The sequence below is a fragment of the Ptychodera flava genome, chromosome 19 (genome assembly GCF_041260155.1).
Source record: "Ptychodera flava strain L36383 chromosome 19, AS_Pfla_20210202, whole genome shotgun sequence".
Classification (NCBI taxonomy): domain Eukaryota; kingdom Metazoa; phylum Hemichordata; class Enteropneusta; family Ptychoderidae; genus Ptychodera; species Ptychodera flava.
In genome coordinates, this window is record NC_091946.1 from 11,452,396 (window position 1) to 11,470,666 (window position 18,271).

At 35.7% G+C, this 18,271-nt stretch overlaps 1 protein-coding gene across 1 annotated transcript in view; it reads right to left on the minus strand.

Annotated features, from left to right (window-relative positions):
* The window catches only part of LOC139118562 (apicoplast pyruvate carrier 1-like), a 20,980-nt gene continuing 2,709 nt past the window's right edge, over positions 1-18,271 (minus strand). Inside the window, exons 4-12 of the mRNA XM_070681917.1 lie at positions 17,151-17,272; positions 16,408-16,534; positions 15,053-15,201; positions 14,575-14,695; positions 13,582-13,776; positions 9,184-9,306; positions 8,158-8,312; positions 6,936-7,090; positions 1-6,200 (exon numbers count right to left, since the gene is read on the minus strand). Of these exons, the coding sequence (XP_070538018.1) occupies positions 6,145-6,200; positions 6,936-7,090; positions 8,158-8,312; positions 9,184-9,306; positions 13,582-13,776; positions 14,575-14,695; positions 15,053-15,201; positions 16,408-16,534; positions 17,151-17,272 (1,203 nt within the window). The 3' untranslated portion in view covers positions 1-6,144. The remainder of the gene's footprint in view (positions 6,201-6,935; positions 7,091-8,157; positions 8,313-9,183; positions 9,307-13,581; positions 13,777-14,574; positions 14,696-15,052; positions 15,202-16,407; positions 16,535-17,150; positions 17,273-18,271) is intronic.

The following is an 18,271-nucleotide window of genomic DNA, read 5'->3' on the forward strand; positions in this document are numbered from 1 at the left end:
TTTCACATTTAAAATAATTTTTGAAACATCCCTTTTTAATCATTCAAATATCAAAATCCCACTTGCCTACGAAAGAAAAGTTTTTCCAAAATACAATCGGTTCAGTTTTACAATATAAAGCAGCCTTCATACAAATTAGACAACACAATAGATCATTAGATCATTTTAGTGACCCCATCTGACCTTTCTCATCCTGGTACTTTTGGTATGGCATGGTATCAATAATTGAACATTGTAATGTGAGAAAATATGCAGTTGTTGATTGAAAGTGATTGACATGGCAAATTCAGAACACAATTGCACAAACACAGTTGCATGACTGTCACACATTACTGAATCCAAACTGGTAGATTTGTACTACAGATGATGCCTGGAGATAAAGTCATGTAGGGGTCATAAAAAGTAAAATAAACAACCATAGGACATCGGCAAAAGTGTAGAATAGAGGACCCAGTATAGAAAATATGTATCAAATTTCATTGATACTGGGAGTCTCTGCTTGGCTAAGAATACCTAGAAAATGTTGTTTAGTTTAATTACTGTGCTGGTCCATTTTTCTTCAACTGCTCCATTTCAACAGCTGTGACAAAGTTCATTTTTGATTGGTATAAAACCTATCAAAACTTGCTCTGTACAAGGTGTTTGATTATCAGTGGAAAATAAACTAAGCATAGTGATGTAAATAGTGAAAGAAAAGGAGGAATAAATACCATAGTCAGAAAATAAGTCAACAGACACAACAATTGGTCATAGCGGAACATTATTACAAGTAGAAGAAAAGATTTGTTAAACTCGATGGCACCTCATTATGCATTGGAACTTTCCTTTCAGAACAGACATCTAATTATGCATGGAACATTCCATTTTGATGGAACATTCCATTCCTAACAGACATCTCACTTTGTGTGGAACATTCCATTCTTATCGAACATTCATTATGCATGGCCATTCCATTTTTTACAGACATCTCATTAGGCATGGAACAAACCATTCTTTAAGCCAATGTTTTGTTGAGAAGAGACAGTACATGATGAGTGAAAAATAGACATGACTTTAGACGGATCTAATAAAGTAAATGTACTCAGCAGCAAAACGGAAAGTGCAGCATATTGGTATAAAAATTACATTTCAAGATACAGACGTTAAATAGTATAAATCTAAAATATATTCTATCACTTCCTAATATATTGCTAAGAAAGCAGATAAATGTTTGAAATCTTTTAAGTAGATTGATACAACTAAGTCTTTAAATAACACACTCTGCAGCATTTGAAATATTAAGCAGCTCTGCTACAATCATTTACTTTGTTGAAACTCTTAAGATTATTTGGTAAACCATGTGAAATGCATACACATAAATATTCACATTTGAGGTCAAAATACACTTTTGCAGGTATCGTTTTCAAGAGATATCATTTTTACACGTCATTTTGTCAATCATTTTTAAAGGCCTGTGTTGACGCCAGATTGTCTCATCAGAAAATTTACCGACAAGATTACAATTTCAATGGAAAACAAAAGGCTATCACACCTCCATAATCCTCTTTCAGACTGGAACAAAGGCGATCCCAGGGATCGCCAAAAGTGCCTTTAAGATATCATGATTAATTATTTCATGATTTTCGACCAGGTGGGTGTTTATCTATTTTTTAGGACTTTCAAGAATTGTCAAGAACTTTTCAAGGACTTTCTAGGAGGTTTAACAATTCAAGGAGGTTTCCAGGAGTGTAGAGACCCTGTATTCAATAGTCATGATTTTATTTTTTTTCACCCCTTCATTTATTTGATATGGTTCAGGCTTAAACAGAGAACATAACTACATGCTGTAAGATATAACTTGGACTATTCCATTATAGAGATGTAGGGATGAACAGAATAATGAATAGAAATCAACATATATGTATATGATACATTTCTATATGAGCTCTGCATTATGATTTGCAGAAAGTTTCTGAAATACATTTCAACTGAAAAAGTCGAGGGAAACACCACATTTTCACCACATTTTTCAAACTTTAGATCTCGGATTGTTAATAAAGTTAATGTTGTGTGGAAGCAAGCCTCAATGAAGCAGAGATGTAAATTCTAGTATGCCAAAAATGCCTGAAAGTGACAGCTTCTATTTTGCTTTGCATTATTAAGAACCCTTCTTGCCTCTTTCAAGCCACAACATGTAGTTTTTAACGATTCAATCATTTCAGTTTTCAACTGATGTACTGATTTTGACATTTCACTCCCAAAACACGTTCAAGTCTTGGTCCTTTTTTCAATAATTTTTTTCCATATTTTGAATCACAAACCGCAGTAAACAAAATAACATGATAACAAAGAGTAGTCTAAACAAATGCTGTGTAAATATACAACGTACAGTTTCCGAACCAGGCTATATCACTGACGGATGGATAAAATTAATCAAGGCATGGCTGCCGAATATTGGGATAAACTGAGCCATATTGCTATTTAAAAATGTCTTAAGGGGTATGTCTGGATTAAGTTTCCTTGAAAGGCCCCCTAAGACCAGCATTATGATATCATCAAGGGCACCGGACCCAATGTTCTTCAGATGTACCTATAAGTATTCCTAAAAGCTCTAAGTAAATGGCAATAATAATGAAAACGTTTTCACTCAAATTGATTGTTGTCAAAAATCAAAACTATTTTACCAATGACTTTTTTAGAGAAGGCTTTTGTGTAAATACCACCTCAAGCTTTGATTGAATCAGTGTAGTTTACAAAGCTACTAACAAAATATTTCAGAATATTGTTGATATGGAAATTCTATAACATGGAAAGTACACATTCTTAGACAAACCAAAATTTCAAATTTTGAAAAGAAAAAAACCACAACAATCCCAGTATTTACTAAAATATTACAAATATTTCTGTCTTGAGACTGAAATACAGAACAGACCATTTTATATAGTAATCCAAATGTTTTTAAGTTCAAATCCTTCGATTACATTCAAGGTTTCAATTATTTTTTCATCTACTCATAAACATGCTGGGTTTTTTTTAATGTTCACTGCAAGTAATTATTTTGTGACGCACACATTCTTTTGTGACTCACTGAAAAATATTGAAGCTTGTATTCAACATGTAGGTTTGTTCTCTAAGATTTTTTTGTGTGTTTTCAGGAAAATTAAATTCCTTCACTGCTGAAATGATGACAAAAAAGAAGTCTATGCTAGACAAGTGTTGTGTTATAAAACTCATAAATAATTGTGTGACCAAGGTGTGAAATTCCCTGTATGTGAATCTTGGACTAAAAATTATCTATAGTGTTTGATTGTACATATATGCATTGTGAGTCTTACAACTTTTGAACAGTGTGAAAAAGCTTTTCGGTTTAAATGTATACCAAAACTCTCTAGGGACACTGTGGATAAATTTTATGCATTCTTAGTGATCAGAAATATTTTGTCTAAAAGTGCACTGACCAGACATAAATGACCTAACCAGATTTTTTCAACAGATCAGAAATTGTTGAACTAAAATGTGCAAAGATGTCTGATTGTAGTTCGACAATGTCAATGTTAAGCAGTTTACCCACAGATTTTAAATATTGTGAAAAAATAAATGGTAATGACTTTGATGTTGTGAGTCTCAAGGTGTCTAAACTGGAAAGAAATTTTCTGACTAAAATTGTGAATTTTGTACTAAAATAAGGTCAATATTGGTTGAAAATTACCAATGCAATGTGACTGTACTCTAAGAGCGTAAATGTTTAGAATGTTTCAGCATCAGAAATGTTTGGACAAATTTTACAAAGAATTCATCAGGCTGTACGCAGCAGAAAGCTAATTTTTGCAACTTGAAAATCAATCCAAGAGACATAATGAAAATTTTACTTCAGTAATTAATTGTTTGAGTGACAATTGATGAGTGATTTTATGATTATGATCGAAGGTTTCCATATATACAAAAATGGTATTTTCCACCCATATATGGTTAAGCTTTTCCAATAGCTGATATAATTGAACTGACATGAATCTACCGCTGGCAAATGGAAAGTTTTTTTAGACATTCTGACCTAAGAAGAATGTTCTCAAAGGCCAAAATCTTTCATCCAAAATAATTATAATCGAGTAGTCAAAAGTTGTTGGTTTGAAGCCACTAGATGAGCATTACACAATATGTTTCTGAATCCTTGTCAAAATAAAACTTCTGCCTCTATTAAGTAAAATTCTCCTGTGACCTTTGTTGGTTTTACAAGTTCTATCATAATACAGTGCATGTAAATAAGCAACAATGTAAACTTTATCTTCAACACTAGAGTTCTGAGAGCAACGTTTATAATTTATAACTGAGGACTGGCGACTGATAATTGCTACGCCTTAGGAAGCCATAAATTTCTACTTGGGAAGTGATGTCATAAATGATTGTCTTCTGAAAGTGAAAGCTATAAAGTACTGATTATACTTGAATGGCAAACTCACAAAAAAGGGTAAAAATACAGTTCTAAAGAACCCTAAAGCTTTCCTTTACATTTTCCATACAAGTAAACTACTTTATATCAATTTTCATATAAGGACATTCTCAACAGTCTAGTTTGCACATAAGGAAATTATATCGGAATTTTCCAAAAATTAGTATAGGATAAAGCCCGAGTACGAGGGCTCTTCTGGTATATAAAGTCCAACCCAACGATAAAATGTCGAGGCAGCAGGCCGAGACATTTTATCGTAGGGTTGGACTTTATATACCAGAAGAGCCCGAGTACGAGGGTTTTATCCGACTTAAAAACTATCGCCCCTAACTGATATATTTTCGTTTTCAATGTGTTTACGTCAACCGTCCCCTTTGTCAATGTAACATGTTTAGGATATGAATTAAAACTTTTATTTGTGAAATAGCCTTCCAATGTAATGGAACATCCTATAAATGCCCTAGGGCACATTATATAAATGCCCTAGGGCACAGCAAATTTTGTTTTGCAGCTGGTTTCCGCTGTGTTACCAAATTTGAATATTAAAATGTACCAGATGTCTACAGAATATGACATGTTCACTTTTGATTGGACAGTACTTTACTACGGCGCTGTCATTCGTTTCTGGAATTTGGTGACCAAGGCTTTATGAGTAAATAAAACACCCTGAATTGAACACTCTGATTGGTCAATCAACAGTAGATAGTTTTTAATTTCATATCAATTTCCATTGGATGAATTTCTTTCACATCACCTTCCATATGATGAAAATCTTTTAAACTTTTTGTCACAATGCGAGAATTTAATTTATTCATTACCAGTTCTTGACTTTTCCTGTCATAGAATACACATGATGTGCAAATGAATAGATATTCCTGGAGAAATAATTTTAGAGTATAAACGACTGTACAAACATTGAAACTTTATATAATAAATGAATGACTGCTTTTCACAGGTCAATGAGATGTTGAAATATTTGTTGGTCATTTCATGATGAATAATAACAAAGTATTTTGTTAGGGGAAAATAGCAAAGATTTCTAAAGGGTTTTAACTTGCAGTATTGTTGTAGTTTAGTCAAATGACCTTTAATGGTGTCAAATGACGGTAAAATCTTTGGAGCGCAGGTTGAAAAATATTCTGACGTCCAAACTGCAAATCTATTTTAGCAAGGTGTTTATGAAGTACAGAAATATTCAAATCTCTCTGTACTGTGAATGTTCTGTATTTATATCCCAGGATACAGTACAAAATTTGCGCAGTCTCATCATCAAACTGGGAAATATGCAATTTTGGCATTTTTAACACTGCTTTCAACCTTTAACACTGCTTTCCAGAAGATTTGTCTCAATACTTTAAAGTTCAAAGGGCAGAGGGCAGGGGTCAGCTAAGAAATATGTTCGATGACACTTGCAGATTTGTACATCAACGTCTTATACAAATCTTGTTCTCTACCAACATCATGAGCAAAATATACTTGCTGTAAAATTCAGTTCACAAATTTGGAGCAGACAGGTTTCTTGATGTTATAGACAGACATACATGCCCCTGCTTTGATCATCGTTCATAACTTGTAATGACAGAGATCAAACAATATTTCTTTTGAAGTCCAACAGCAAAACACTCTCCATCTGTCACTCACAAAAAACAGTCCCAATTGTCCCTTCTAAAAGCACTTTAAACGCCTCTTTTAGTTCTATGTTGGATTGACTGCGCCTGTTATATATTCTTGCCAGCTGGTGTTTTCACATTGAACGTGAGAGTTAGGACAAAGGCTGTAAAGAAACGTGAGAAAAAAAATTACATCATAATTGGAATGGAATTGGGAGATAAACATACCTTTAAATGCCTGCAAGTTTTCACATAAGATAGAGTACAACTGATTATTTCTCAAACAAAATTTGATTTAAAGGGAAACAGTCATCGGAACTTCATCTGCGCAACTTTATTGTTTACAAACAATGTATTTTGTGCACGATATCTAGATGCACCTTAATCACAGCTGCTACATTTAAATTTTTTACAATGTTGATTATGACAGACATGTTTTAACTTTCATCAGTCACCATTGTACCTTGGATACAGTGTTTCATTGATCATATGGGTCCCATATGACCTTTGAGTGCAGTTCCAGTGACTGTATCCCTTTAAGTCAGGAAAATGGGGGGGGGGGGAGGAAGCAATAACTACAATTACAATTTATATATTGAATCAATATTTTCAGTTTTGATGCAATCAAAGATTATCTATTGATGAATCTTATTTAAAAACATACTGGTAGCATTGGTATATTTTTCTCACACAGAAGTATGTAAATATAAATCAAAAAACAACATTTAAAGACTTCCCATTGTCTATCCGGCTCAATGTCTGCATGATTCACCTTGACAAAGAGACTCTGGTGTGCTTGTCTGAGGTCTTGAAAATTTTCTCTTTCCGTAAAAATGTATGGAAGAAGCGTTGAGTTTGATCTCGTGCATCAGCAAGGCCTTCATATTTTGATAACTTACCTGCAGCAGAGAATAGAGCACATAGCACAAACAGGCCGAGCCAGCCAATTGAATCAGCTAAGGCATTGGCCAAGAATGACCCTGTGATGGCCGACATCATGGTGGCCGTGAACATCAGGCCATAGTTCATACCAATGTATTCTTGACCAAAAGATCTGCAATACAAAGATAGATACATGAGTACAAGAGGGAGGAAAAAAGGAGCAAAATTGAAGTAAAAGTTTTGCAAATTAATGTACAGAACTGAAAATGTACAAGTTTATTACTATCGATTTGTGGTATTGACAACTCAAAGAAATTATCAAAGTGCCATAAATAACCAAACTACACACAGATGAATGCACTGCAGATATAAATTATGATATTGAACATCAAAAAGAATTTTTAAAATTTGTCATCATATGTCAAAAAATTTCACATATAAATATTTCTGTATTAAAAGTTGTTTCCTGGTTGCTAAACTTAAAAATTGTTGCAATCTTGACAAAATGTCAATGTTAACAAAGTACATAATAGGTGTTTTGATTTCAAAAGCAATTGTTAAACTATATCTGACACGCATTTAAGTTTATAATGTTGTACTGAGTATCTGAGATCAATTGTAAAATCAACAAACAAGGTAAATTGACATCACATTCTTGGGTATTTCTGAAAGAAGTAGTAGCAACTGTAATATATGAAAACGTACTACTGTAAGTTATTTTCGTTACTATCAATCACCTGATCTGGACAAGCAATCCATGGCATTGTTGTTTAAAGGTATACAGTCACCTGTAATCTAAATATGCCCATATATGGTCAAAGGGGCGTTCCTTGGTATTCAAAATGCCCATGTGAGGATGCTGAGTTTAAAAAAGCGGCCACCTGCTTTAAATCCGTGATTGGTTAGATTTTCTCTTTCCATGGTAACTGTGGCAAAACTGGAACAGATGACAGTTATACCTTTAACCAAGTGACGGGCAAAACAACATATGGCATCACATACTCACAGATTGACAAGCCTTTTTTTCACGCCGTAGTCTACTCAACTTTCTTGATGTTTCACCTTTGTGAACAACTTCCCAATGGGTACCCTAAATAAAATCTTTCAAACTTTCCTATTCGATCGATTATTACAAGTATACATGTAACATGTATCAGGCATGATGACTGCTATACATGACTCATCATGGCATTGTTGACTACACTGTAGTATAACATAGATCTCCTGTGTTCACTTTACCTCGCAGTTGCCGTTGGAAACAGGGCAAAGTTGCCGGAGAAGGACAGGAAGACACCACAAACCCAGATGAGAAACATGGCTTCACCAGCTCTGTCTGTCAACTTTAAGGTCAACATGAAGAAGGTGTTGACTGCGCAGATGACTAACATTGTTTTCTGTCAAAAAAATAATGGGTGAGCAAATTATTGGATGTACGGTAGCTTCGTTATCAAGATTTTACCATGCAGTCACATGTACATGGTTCTTTAAAATGATTATATAACATTGATATATCTGGAATGTACAAAGTTTTATTAAACATAGGAAGGTAGTACTGTACAAGATCAATATATTTCAAATTATCTACAATTTTCTATTTTCAATGACTTAATTTAAAGGTCAATCCATTTGAATGGATCATGGTAAATCCTGCTTTTAAATTAACTTATAAGTTCAAAGAGCCGGACAAGATAAGAAGGTTTCTTTTCGTTTTCAATACAAATAACTAAAATATGAATAGCCCTGAACAAGTATTCATATAATTTATCAAAACAACAACACTAAAAAATAATAATAATAAAATTTCCGACAACTTATTGAGCTTGTTCTATGCATATTGATACATATTATACAATAATAATAATAAGTGCGATTTCCTTCATAGGTTCAATTCAAAGGTCATGAAGTTACCTAATTGTAATTATTCCAGGCACTTTTTTAAACAGTCAGAATGCACAAATGCCACCTTGACACCAGTGCACCCTCTAACAGACACAATTTCTAAACGTTCTTATTCAGTTTAGTAAATTCTGGAAACTTCGTACACTGTATACAAATACCAGTAAATACAGTGTCTCAAATTTTCTTGTATCAAACAGAAGCACATGAAGTTAAGTGAATCTCTATAAATGCCTTTTTGTACTAGAAGTCAGTTAATCTGCCAAAAATGTCACACCACACATAAATCATTTCATTAGAAATAAAAATAATTCAAATTTTCTTTCTCATTTGATACAGCATTGCAATGTAAGTTGTCATGGCCTTTACCTTGTATGAGAACCTATCAGCGAAATATCCCCACATGACACGACCTAGAGCATTGCAGACAGATGAAAAGGAGCCAACCAGAGCCAGGAACAGATCATCAGCAATGAACGTCTGACCAAAAGCCTGAAATATATAACCAATTAAATAAGAATAAATAAAAAAGTCAAATTAATTATCTCTGATTTTACTTCATTGCTGATAGCTTAATTTTTTACCTGTGATGATGGAAGTTGAAAATAATTGGATAATTTGGTGCATAGTATTGATATATCAGACATGTATTGCACTGTGATCCTTTGATCTTCTTGATTATCATGACCATCAAAGGATCACAGTGTATTAATTATTCTCCTGCTCAAAATGGTTGATCCCTATTAAAAGAACTCAAAAACATTACAATATGCATGGCAGTATTTGATTTCAGTTAAATTTCAGATATATTGGCAGGCAAGACCGGTTTTCATATTTAATGATCCTGTTATATACATGTGTCATATCATAAACTTAAAGACTGTGAAAAAACTGCAATAATGAAAAGCAGTGAAACTCACTCACATGGTTGACAAATGATGCATGGCCTGACAGCCCGTGAAGCCCTATGACCATATATGGAAGTGCTCATGAATATTAATGCAGTATATACACACCATTATGTAATAAACTCAACAGATTACTTCAGCAATCAGTGCATTTCCTTTGTACAGTTATTTGTAAATGGACATGTGGCTGGGCTCTGTGGAAGGCAATGTTACAGTGCAACATATACGTGATCACAGCTTTCAAAGCCTTCACTATTTCTGTCACACTCTCCCACTATTCCACCACATGTAGGAACTGTATCAAGCTCTGAAGGCACAACTTGGTCTGCAGCTATCTGATCAGGATTTGTCAGTTAATGGGAATGGTTTCTACATGTCATGTAGATGCTGAGATGACAATTATACAAGAAGTCGGGAGCTACTGTCTGGTAAACTAAGTGGTAGCATACACTTGATCTGGTTGACGTGTCAATCAAAATGTCGGAAGAAACCAATGAAACGCAGATGGAAAAGACAGTGCCTGGCATAATACTGATGCTTTCTTCGTTCGAGAAGAGCCAACTTGTAGATGTCATCAGGGTTTTGAAAATACCAGAAGACGAAAGAGTACTAAGTGAAGAAACTTGGGGGTCAGTGGTGGCAAAGATCATCCAATTCATTGGCCATTATTGCATGGGTGAGACCCCTGAAGACAGGAGACTAGCAATTCTCAAAGAATGGGAACTCAGGATAAAAGATACACGTGACCATAATACTAGCTACAATGAAGTGGACGACACGATCTGCCAAGGTACTATTCATAAAGATATGAGCGGATCAACTCAGCTTGATGGAGGGAAAGAAGAAGTAGGAGGCGTGGCTAAACAAAAGATTGACAAGTCTAGTGTCAATGCACTGCCAATCAAAACTGAGAATGATTCATGCCGCCTCAGTGCAGGGAAGCCTGATCCAAGATCCAGGGACCACACTGCCTTCCAGACAATGTCTGATGACAGCCATAGAGGGCGCATGCAACAATTTGAAACAGTGGATGCAACTGCAAAAGATGCAAGTGAAGATGATCTACCGAACTGCAATGACATGCTTGTTTGCAGCAGGAAGGTACACCTGGATCAACTGGATGCGTCCGATTACTTTGAAGAGCTGTCAATCTGCTTTCAGCAGCCTGGAGAGACACTGGTTAAATATGTTTGCAAAGTCATAACACTGCGGAACCTAACACTGCGGATGGCAGCCAACCAATCAGATAAATGCTGCCAGTACAGTAAAAAAACTGTGGATGCAAAAGCCCGCCTAGCCCTCAGGTGCGGGATACCTTCTGATTACGCAAGGTTAGAACTGGCCACATATCTGCCGAGGGGTGTTGAGCTGGATACATGGGGAATTCTCAGAGCTGCACACCGAGTACAGAAAGAAGACCGCAAACGGCAGAAAATTATGCTGGCTCTTGAAATGAGTGAGTCATATGCCGGAGGAAGGAAGGATGATGAACTGAGAGGAATGACTGTGCCTCACCAAACAGCAAAGCCAGTCAAGTCAAGACTAACTAGGCCCTACAGGTGTAGAGATTGCGTTCGGGAGGGGCTGCGAGACTGCAACCACTGTTTTATCTGCAGAAGTACAGATCATATAAAGATCGACTGCGACCAAAGAAGAAAGAGAAAGTAACATCCACAAAACATTCAAAGGCTATTTGAAGAAACTTTGCCACTTTTGGGCACTTTCAGCCAATTTTGTACAAGATGAGAAATCTCCCAACTCTAAATTCACTACTATGGTTTAGCCAGTACTCCTGTTGTTTTCTATGCCATGGTTGGACCTATGCACAGCAAAATGGGGGGGAAATGTTTCAACATACCCAGTGTTCTGCATTGTTTTAAAAATCAGAGAGACGACTGATTTACATAACAATGTATAATTTGCATATCATTTTGCTGTTATAATGAATGCTTGTACATGGTTATTAACATATGAATAGATTGCTTGAAAAACTTTCAAGGAGAAGAAGATAGATTTATGTCAGTGAGCAAACAATTCAATGTGACATCTCAGCTTGCTCATACCATTATATCATTTGAGTTTTTATAGAATTGAAGTTTAGAATATGTTTTTTCATCCCATGAAAAATCAAACAAACAAACATTTGCCCAGCTATAAGATTAGTACTGTAATTACATCCTACCAGTATATTGATGGCGCAAATACAGGGATCCGATTGGTCAAGCTCTCAGTTTGAGTAAAAATCCATTTTTGACATTCCACGTCAGAATTTCAATATTCTGTTATGATATAATAGCAATAAATCACACCCAGCGACAGTTTACCACTCAATTTTGACCAGTTCATGACATACATGCACTCGCTATCGCTCGTGCATATATGTCATGAACTGGTCAAAATCTTGTGGTATACCGTCACTGGGTGTGCTTTATTGCTTAAATATTACATGTTTATCTTTTAGCATAATACCATACAGTGCAAGACTACATTATCAAGAACTGAAGATAAATTGTTCAATGGGGTAAATTCCTTTTTGATGCTATTTATATCTTACCATTCAATAGTTCAATTATATGTTCGATAGTAAACACCTATTGCCTGGTCATGAGGGTTATAGCGCCCGTCTATTACCCCGAGGGGCCGTGTGTTACCAGAAACACATCGCTATTCCCCGAGGCCGTAGGCCGAGGGGTATAGCGATGTGTTTCTGGTAACACACGGCCACGAGGGGTTATAGACGAGCGCTATAGCCCGAATAAAGACCAGGCTATAGGTGTTTTATAACACACCACATGCTCATGTTGTATTGTTATATAGTTTTTGATGTGTTTTGATATTTTGCACCGCAACAATCCATTGTGACAAGTTTACTGGGCGATGTTTCCACAGCGGTTTCAGTTGTACGTGGTAGTACCACTTTCTTTCAAAAAATATTCTAAGCATACCTAGCGACATCCTTAGTTGCACTTTAATCTTTTCCGTCGATGAGCTGTTCAAGTTCCTACGCTGTTGGAATGTTGGAAAATGTTGGAAAATCTGTTTTAGAGAATGTGTCGTCACGTATCCCGGACGCACATCACGTTCCAGTCACCCGCCATTGTTGCAAAGCTGCAGACGACACTACGGTCACGTGACCAGATATTTTTCCAATTTGGTCAGGCCTATTTCCCTAGGGAAATAGCTTTTCAAAAAATACCCTCTGACGTCACTTTTGTCGATCTGATGGGGACTAGACGTATCTATTTTCTCGTCACGTGATGTATTCTAGCGAATCGCGACACGGAATGAGCATGTGGCGTGTTATAACAAGTTATACTGTTCTGATGATAAAATAATACCACGGCATATTAAGGTAGTGCAGCCTCAAAAGTGAAACACTAAATTTTGCACTTACCCTCCTTAATGAAACTTTCAACAAGATTTATATTCTTGATTTGGTAAAATATGGTTAAAAGTTTCATTAAGTGCAAAATTTAGAGAAGCGAATTACCTAACATTTACCGATATTTTGAAATTCAAAATGGCCGCCATCCCTTTGTTAACTCTTTAGGGGAAAATAAAATTTTAATTTTTCAAAAAACTAAGACGGTGAAAATGTTTTTTACTCCGAGAGTTTAAAAATAAGCCCCAACAAATGGTAGATTAGATGAGAATTATAAAAATTTGAGAGTCCAAATACAAATATCTGTTAATAATAAAATAGCACATTACACAAAATAATAGCTACGTTAAAAATCTGAACACTACACATTTCAACATGATTTTTTGGAGTAGAACAAGAGCCTACGTTATTGACAAAACGTATATCTGGAACCTAAGGCTACAACTGATTGATCTTTATGGTGTCGAGAACTCTCACCTTATAAAGTGTGGAAATCAAAACTTGAGTCTGTGTGTTGAACAGGTATGTACACCACAAAGTCCAAAACGCCCTTGTTCGGATCATTTTTCCAGGTCCCATGGTAACGCCAGCTGATCTCTCATCTACCGGTTTCTTAGTTTCTTCTTCTCCTTCCTTGACAATCAATTTCTCCCTCTCTCCAGATTCATCCTCCTTGAAAGGTGACAAATTTACTTTTTGATGCAAATATCATGGCAAGAACTGAGTCACAAAGTCAAAGAACTGATTCTAGATGATAAGTCAGATGCAAAAATAAATGTTCGTCAGAATTTTGACATGACTTTCGGAAATTATTCTTACTGGAATTATGAAAATGGTACTTTGGTACCACTGATTTTCTCAATAGAATTACAAAACATATGCTGAATGATACAACCACATTCAGCAGTAATGAGGGCACTGCACTTTAAAAGGACTTGGTCTGAATTTCTGTCACAAGCAGCAAAAGTTGCGTGCACATTGCTGTATTTAGTATCAAAGATGATAGCAATCAGCTATGAAAGCTATTATCCAATGTACCCCTTCACGTATTCATTTTATCAATGCTTGCCTCTTAACCCTTTCACCACCATGGTTTGTCCCAAATCCATTGTTTTTCTATGGTAAAGTTGGACCTGTATACAGGGAACTGGGGGTGAAAGGGTTAAAATGCTAAATGTCAAATATTACTGTTGTACAGAGGAAGATCAGTCATATATATGACTTTTTAACTCTGTAGAAAGCTACCTTTTACTCCGTTTGACAAATTAATTACCACTAGTGAGAAAGAACTTGACATTGGGGCAAATAAATCTCACAGTACTCTATGTTCTTGGCCTTTTCGACCGGCATTAGAAACTGTTTAGTAACAACATCACCTGAGGCTCTGCTACAGCGCTAGGGAAAACAAGCCTAAAGAAAGAAGAAGGATTCTAAACCAGACAGTTGCAACTATGAGGGCGCTCTACTCACCGATTCTACAGGTGGATTTCTCACCATGCAGGAACCAATAATTTGCATGGAGAAATAAACAACACCCAGCATAATGAAGCAATACGGCGTCCTGTCTAGAACACTTTTCTGGTCAAAATACCTGGTTTACATATAAAATTCAAGAATTGCACCTGTTAAGATGAATATACTTCCTCGAGAAAATGTACAGCAAAAAAGGAATGAAAGATATTTATAACACCAAAATATGCTGAAAACAATCAATGCATGATTAAAAACTGATATTGTATGGAAATTCATTTATGGATTTTTCCTATCAGGGCACATGAGAAATAGATTAAATTATCCACGTAGCAATCTGTAGATGATAGTGATTACTCAGAATCCGATGGGATGATCTCACAATCATTATCATAAGATTTACATGCTAGTATGAATTGCATATTGAGAGAATAGGAAATGATACAGATATTCTTTGATACAATAGTATGGCACTCACAGGTTACCAGGATCATCTGGGTCTGTGGTGTTGGGCGACAAATTATCAGGATTTACAAATGCCGTCTGAATGGGATTGAAGACGAAGGCGCCAAAGCCAAAGCCACCCACGATGCAACCACTCACCAACCCCTTTCTGTTGGGAAACCACTGCAAATAAATCATTGATGTGAAAAAAAAATACTTTTGTTAACTCAACATTTTTTACGGTAAACATTCTTTGAGTCTTACATGGTAGTTGAGAGTCCTTTAGACTTCACAATGTGTACCTGAGAACCGCTTCAACCGCATGTCGGTAGAACAAGCAGTACGGACATGTTCAAAATACAGTGAAACCCGTCTAAACTGAACCCTGTCTAAACTGGAAACCTGTCTAAACTGAACCCTTTCCCCAGTCCCATTCTAATAGAACTCTATGTTAAAAGGACCTCTATAAACCAGACACCTGTCCCAACTGAACAATTTTCTTAGTCCCTAAACAGTTCTGTTTATACAGGTTTTACTATATGTTCATTTTTTTTAGACAGAACATCCTGAAAATGCTTAAGGGCCCTGAGACTTATACTCATAAGATTTGATTTACATTCTAATTAAAAAGTCAGCTCAAATCTTATCTACTTTTGGTCATTCCTTTCTAGAAATGACACGCCGACAATAGCAACATGGAAGATGCGGACGTTGAAACATGGCAATCCTCACATTTTGAATCAAATCATCCTGCTTTGATATTATTTTGGTTACTGGCATTTTCAAATGAAAAAACCAAAGATTGTCAATTGTCAAAATTGTCAAAACGATTTGTTTAGGTCTCAAGAATCAATGCCTTAGATTTTTTTTTTAATGTTGAACATGATTTTATAAAATAAAAAGAAAACATGTAAGCTTTTTAATGGAGAGAGTAAGCCCTGGCAGATGGATGGAAAAATTGGAACAATGGGTATGCAGCAACTGTCATTGCAGTGGCCAATGGGGAAAGTTAATCCTTATGGTAGTATGCGCCTCGAAAGTAAAAGACTTTCCTTCAAGAAACTTTCAACCATTCTCTTACCAAATGAACAATAAAAAAATCGGGGTTTGAAACTAGCAAAACAAATTACCCAACATTTTGCAATATTTAAACTTCAAAATGGCCGCCATTCCTGTGTTAACTCTATGAGGGAAAAATTAAATTTTGGATTTTCAAAAATTAAACCGATAAAAAATTTTCTTTCTCCAAGATCTTTAAAATGAGTCCCTACAAGTGGTAGATCAGAAAAGAATGTTGAAATTTGAGAATCAGACCATCTGTCCCCGAGGCACATTCCGCCTTAATACAAGATAAAATCAGTGCAAAAGGTGAAAGAAGTGTACACTTACTCTCATTGCAGCAGCCAATGGAGGGGCATATGCCACACCTACACCAATACCAAACATCAAACCATAGGTGATCAACACAGCATAGAAGGACTGCATGATGGTGAAGTACGTCAGCCCTACACCAAAACTGTTAATATAGCAAAATTATCAAGTGTTTATGAAAAGAGGTAAATTGAATTTTGGTCAGACCTAAAGAAAAGACGATAGGTGGAAAAGTCAACACAATAATAAACAGGTAATTATGAGAGACAACAAAACGTACGGAGAATGATTCACGCTGGCTCAGTGCAGGGAAGCCTGATCAAAGATCCAGGGACAACACTGCCTTCCAGACAACATAAAAATAGCATTATGCTGAAGTGATAATAATCATTATGTCCCTGTCTCTTTTCCTCATTTCCTGTCCAAAAGTGACAAAAATGGTGTTTTCCTTTCGTTTCTTGCCTAACAGCTGGAATGGGATAACAGTTTCAGGTTTACATCCCCCTCACAAGGGACACTGAATGTAAACGTGCTCACTCTCTAGAAACCATAGAGGGAGAACTATAAGTATAAGCAACTTTACAAAGACTGGTATTGTTGGAATCACCTGTCTTTTTTCTTATCATTGGAGCTCACAATTAAATCACAAACTCACAGCAGATGCACTGTAGGAAATAAACTATCAAACTCTGAACAAAGAGTAATTATGTATTCCTTTACATTGATGCCCATCAATCGTTAAGTTTTTAATGGTACACTACCTGACCAGGGCTCCACCAAGAAGCGTCGTCCATGAGGGTCCAATCTTACGATCAATGAATCCACCGACATACATTGCAATGCCATGGAAGGACTGCGCCAGGGCATAGATCCACATTGCTTGCTGAAAAAAAACAACAAGGGAAATACTATACAGTAGTATTGCGGATATTTCCAAAATTTTCGTTTTAAAACAGAATTCTGTGAGCGTAAAAGGTAGTTTACGACAGATATTCTCATATATCGCTATGATTTAGCAAACAGTAACTCTTCTTTTTCATTCTCAAAGCCTCATTGTACCTTTTTGCACACTGACATATTTTTTCAAGAAGATACTTTGAAATCAAATGCAGCTTATGTAAATATGCTTGCTGAAATATAACCACAGATTGCGCTTTTTCAAATATTGGCAACGAATGCACAACTTAGATTTTAAGAACTAAATAATGAAGAGTTGCAACTTAAATATGGCCACTGCAAATGTATGTGTATTAGTGCCTGATTTTAATTGAACAAATATGTCACTAAGAATTGAAATAGTGACACTCTGAGACAACATGACTTACTCAAACATCTCTCCAGAGATTGGATGGTATTTTTCAGAAAATGCAAAAAGATGCTGCTAATGGGGCTTTAATAAAAGTTTAAAGTTTTCTGAAGCTGCAAATATAAAGCAAAACTTTAAAACTGTAGGTATTTTATGTGCATACTGATGTTTCAATGGATGAAAGCACTACAGTGCCTATGCAAATACCTTGCTAAACATTCTAATTCACTTTTCGTGAATTGACAAACACGTATTTCAAACTCAATGTCTCTGTAGGATTCTTTTTTTCAAGGTCTACGGCTTGAGGTAGAATGCACTTAAGGGACAGATATTCAGACTCTCAAATTTATAATTCTTTTCTGGGAGGTTCATTTTAAAGCTCTTGGTGCAAGAAAACTTTTCACTGTCTGAGTTTTTCAAAAAATTATACTTTTCCTCATAGAGTTAACACAGGGATGGCGGCCATTTTGAATTTCTAATATTGGTAAATCTAGGTAATTTATTTCTCTAGTACCAAAATTTGCATTGTAACCCCCAATTTTTATTCTTGATTTTAAAATACAAAGGATGAAGTTT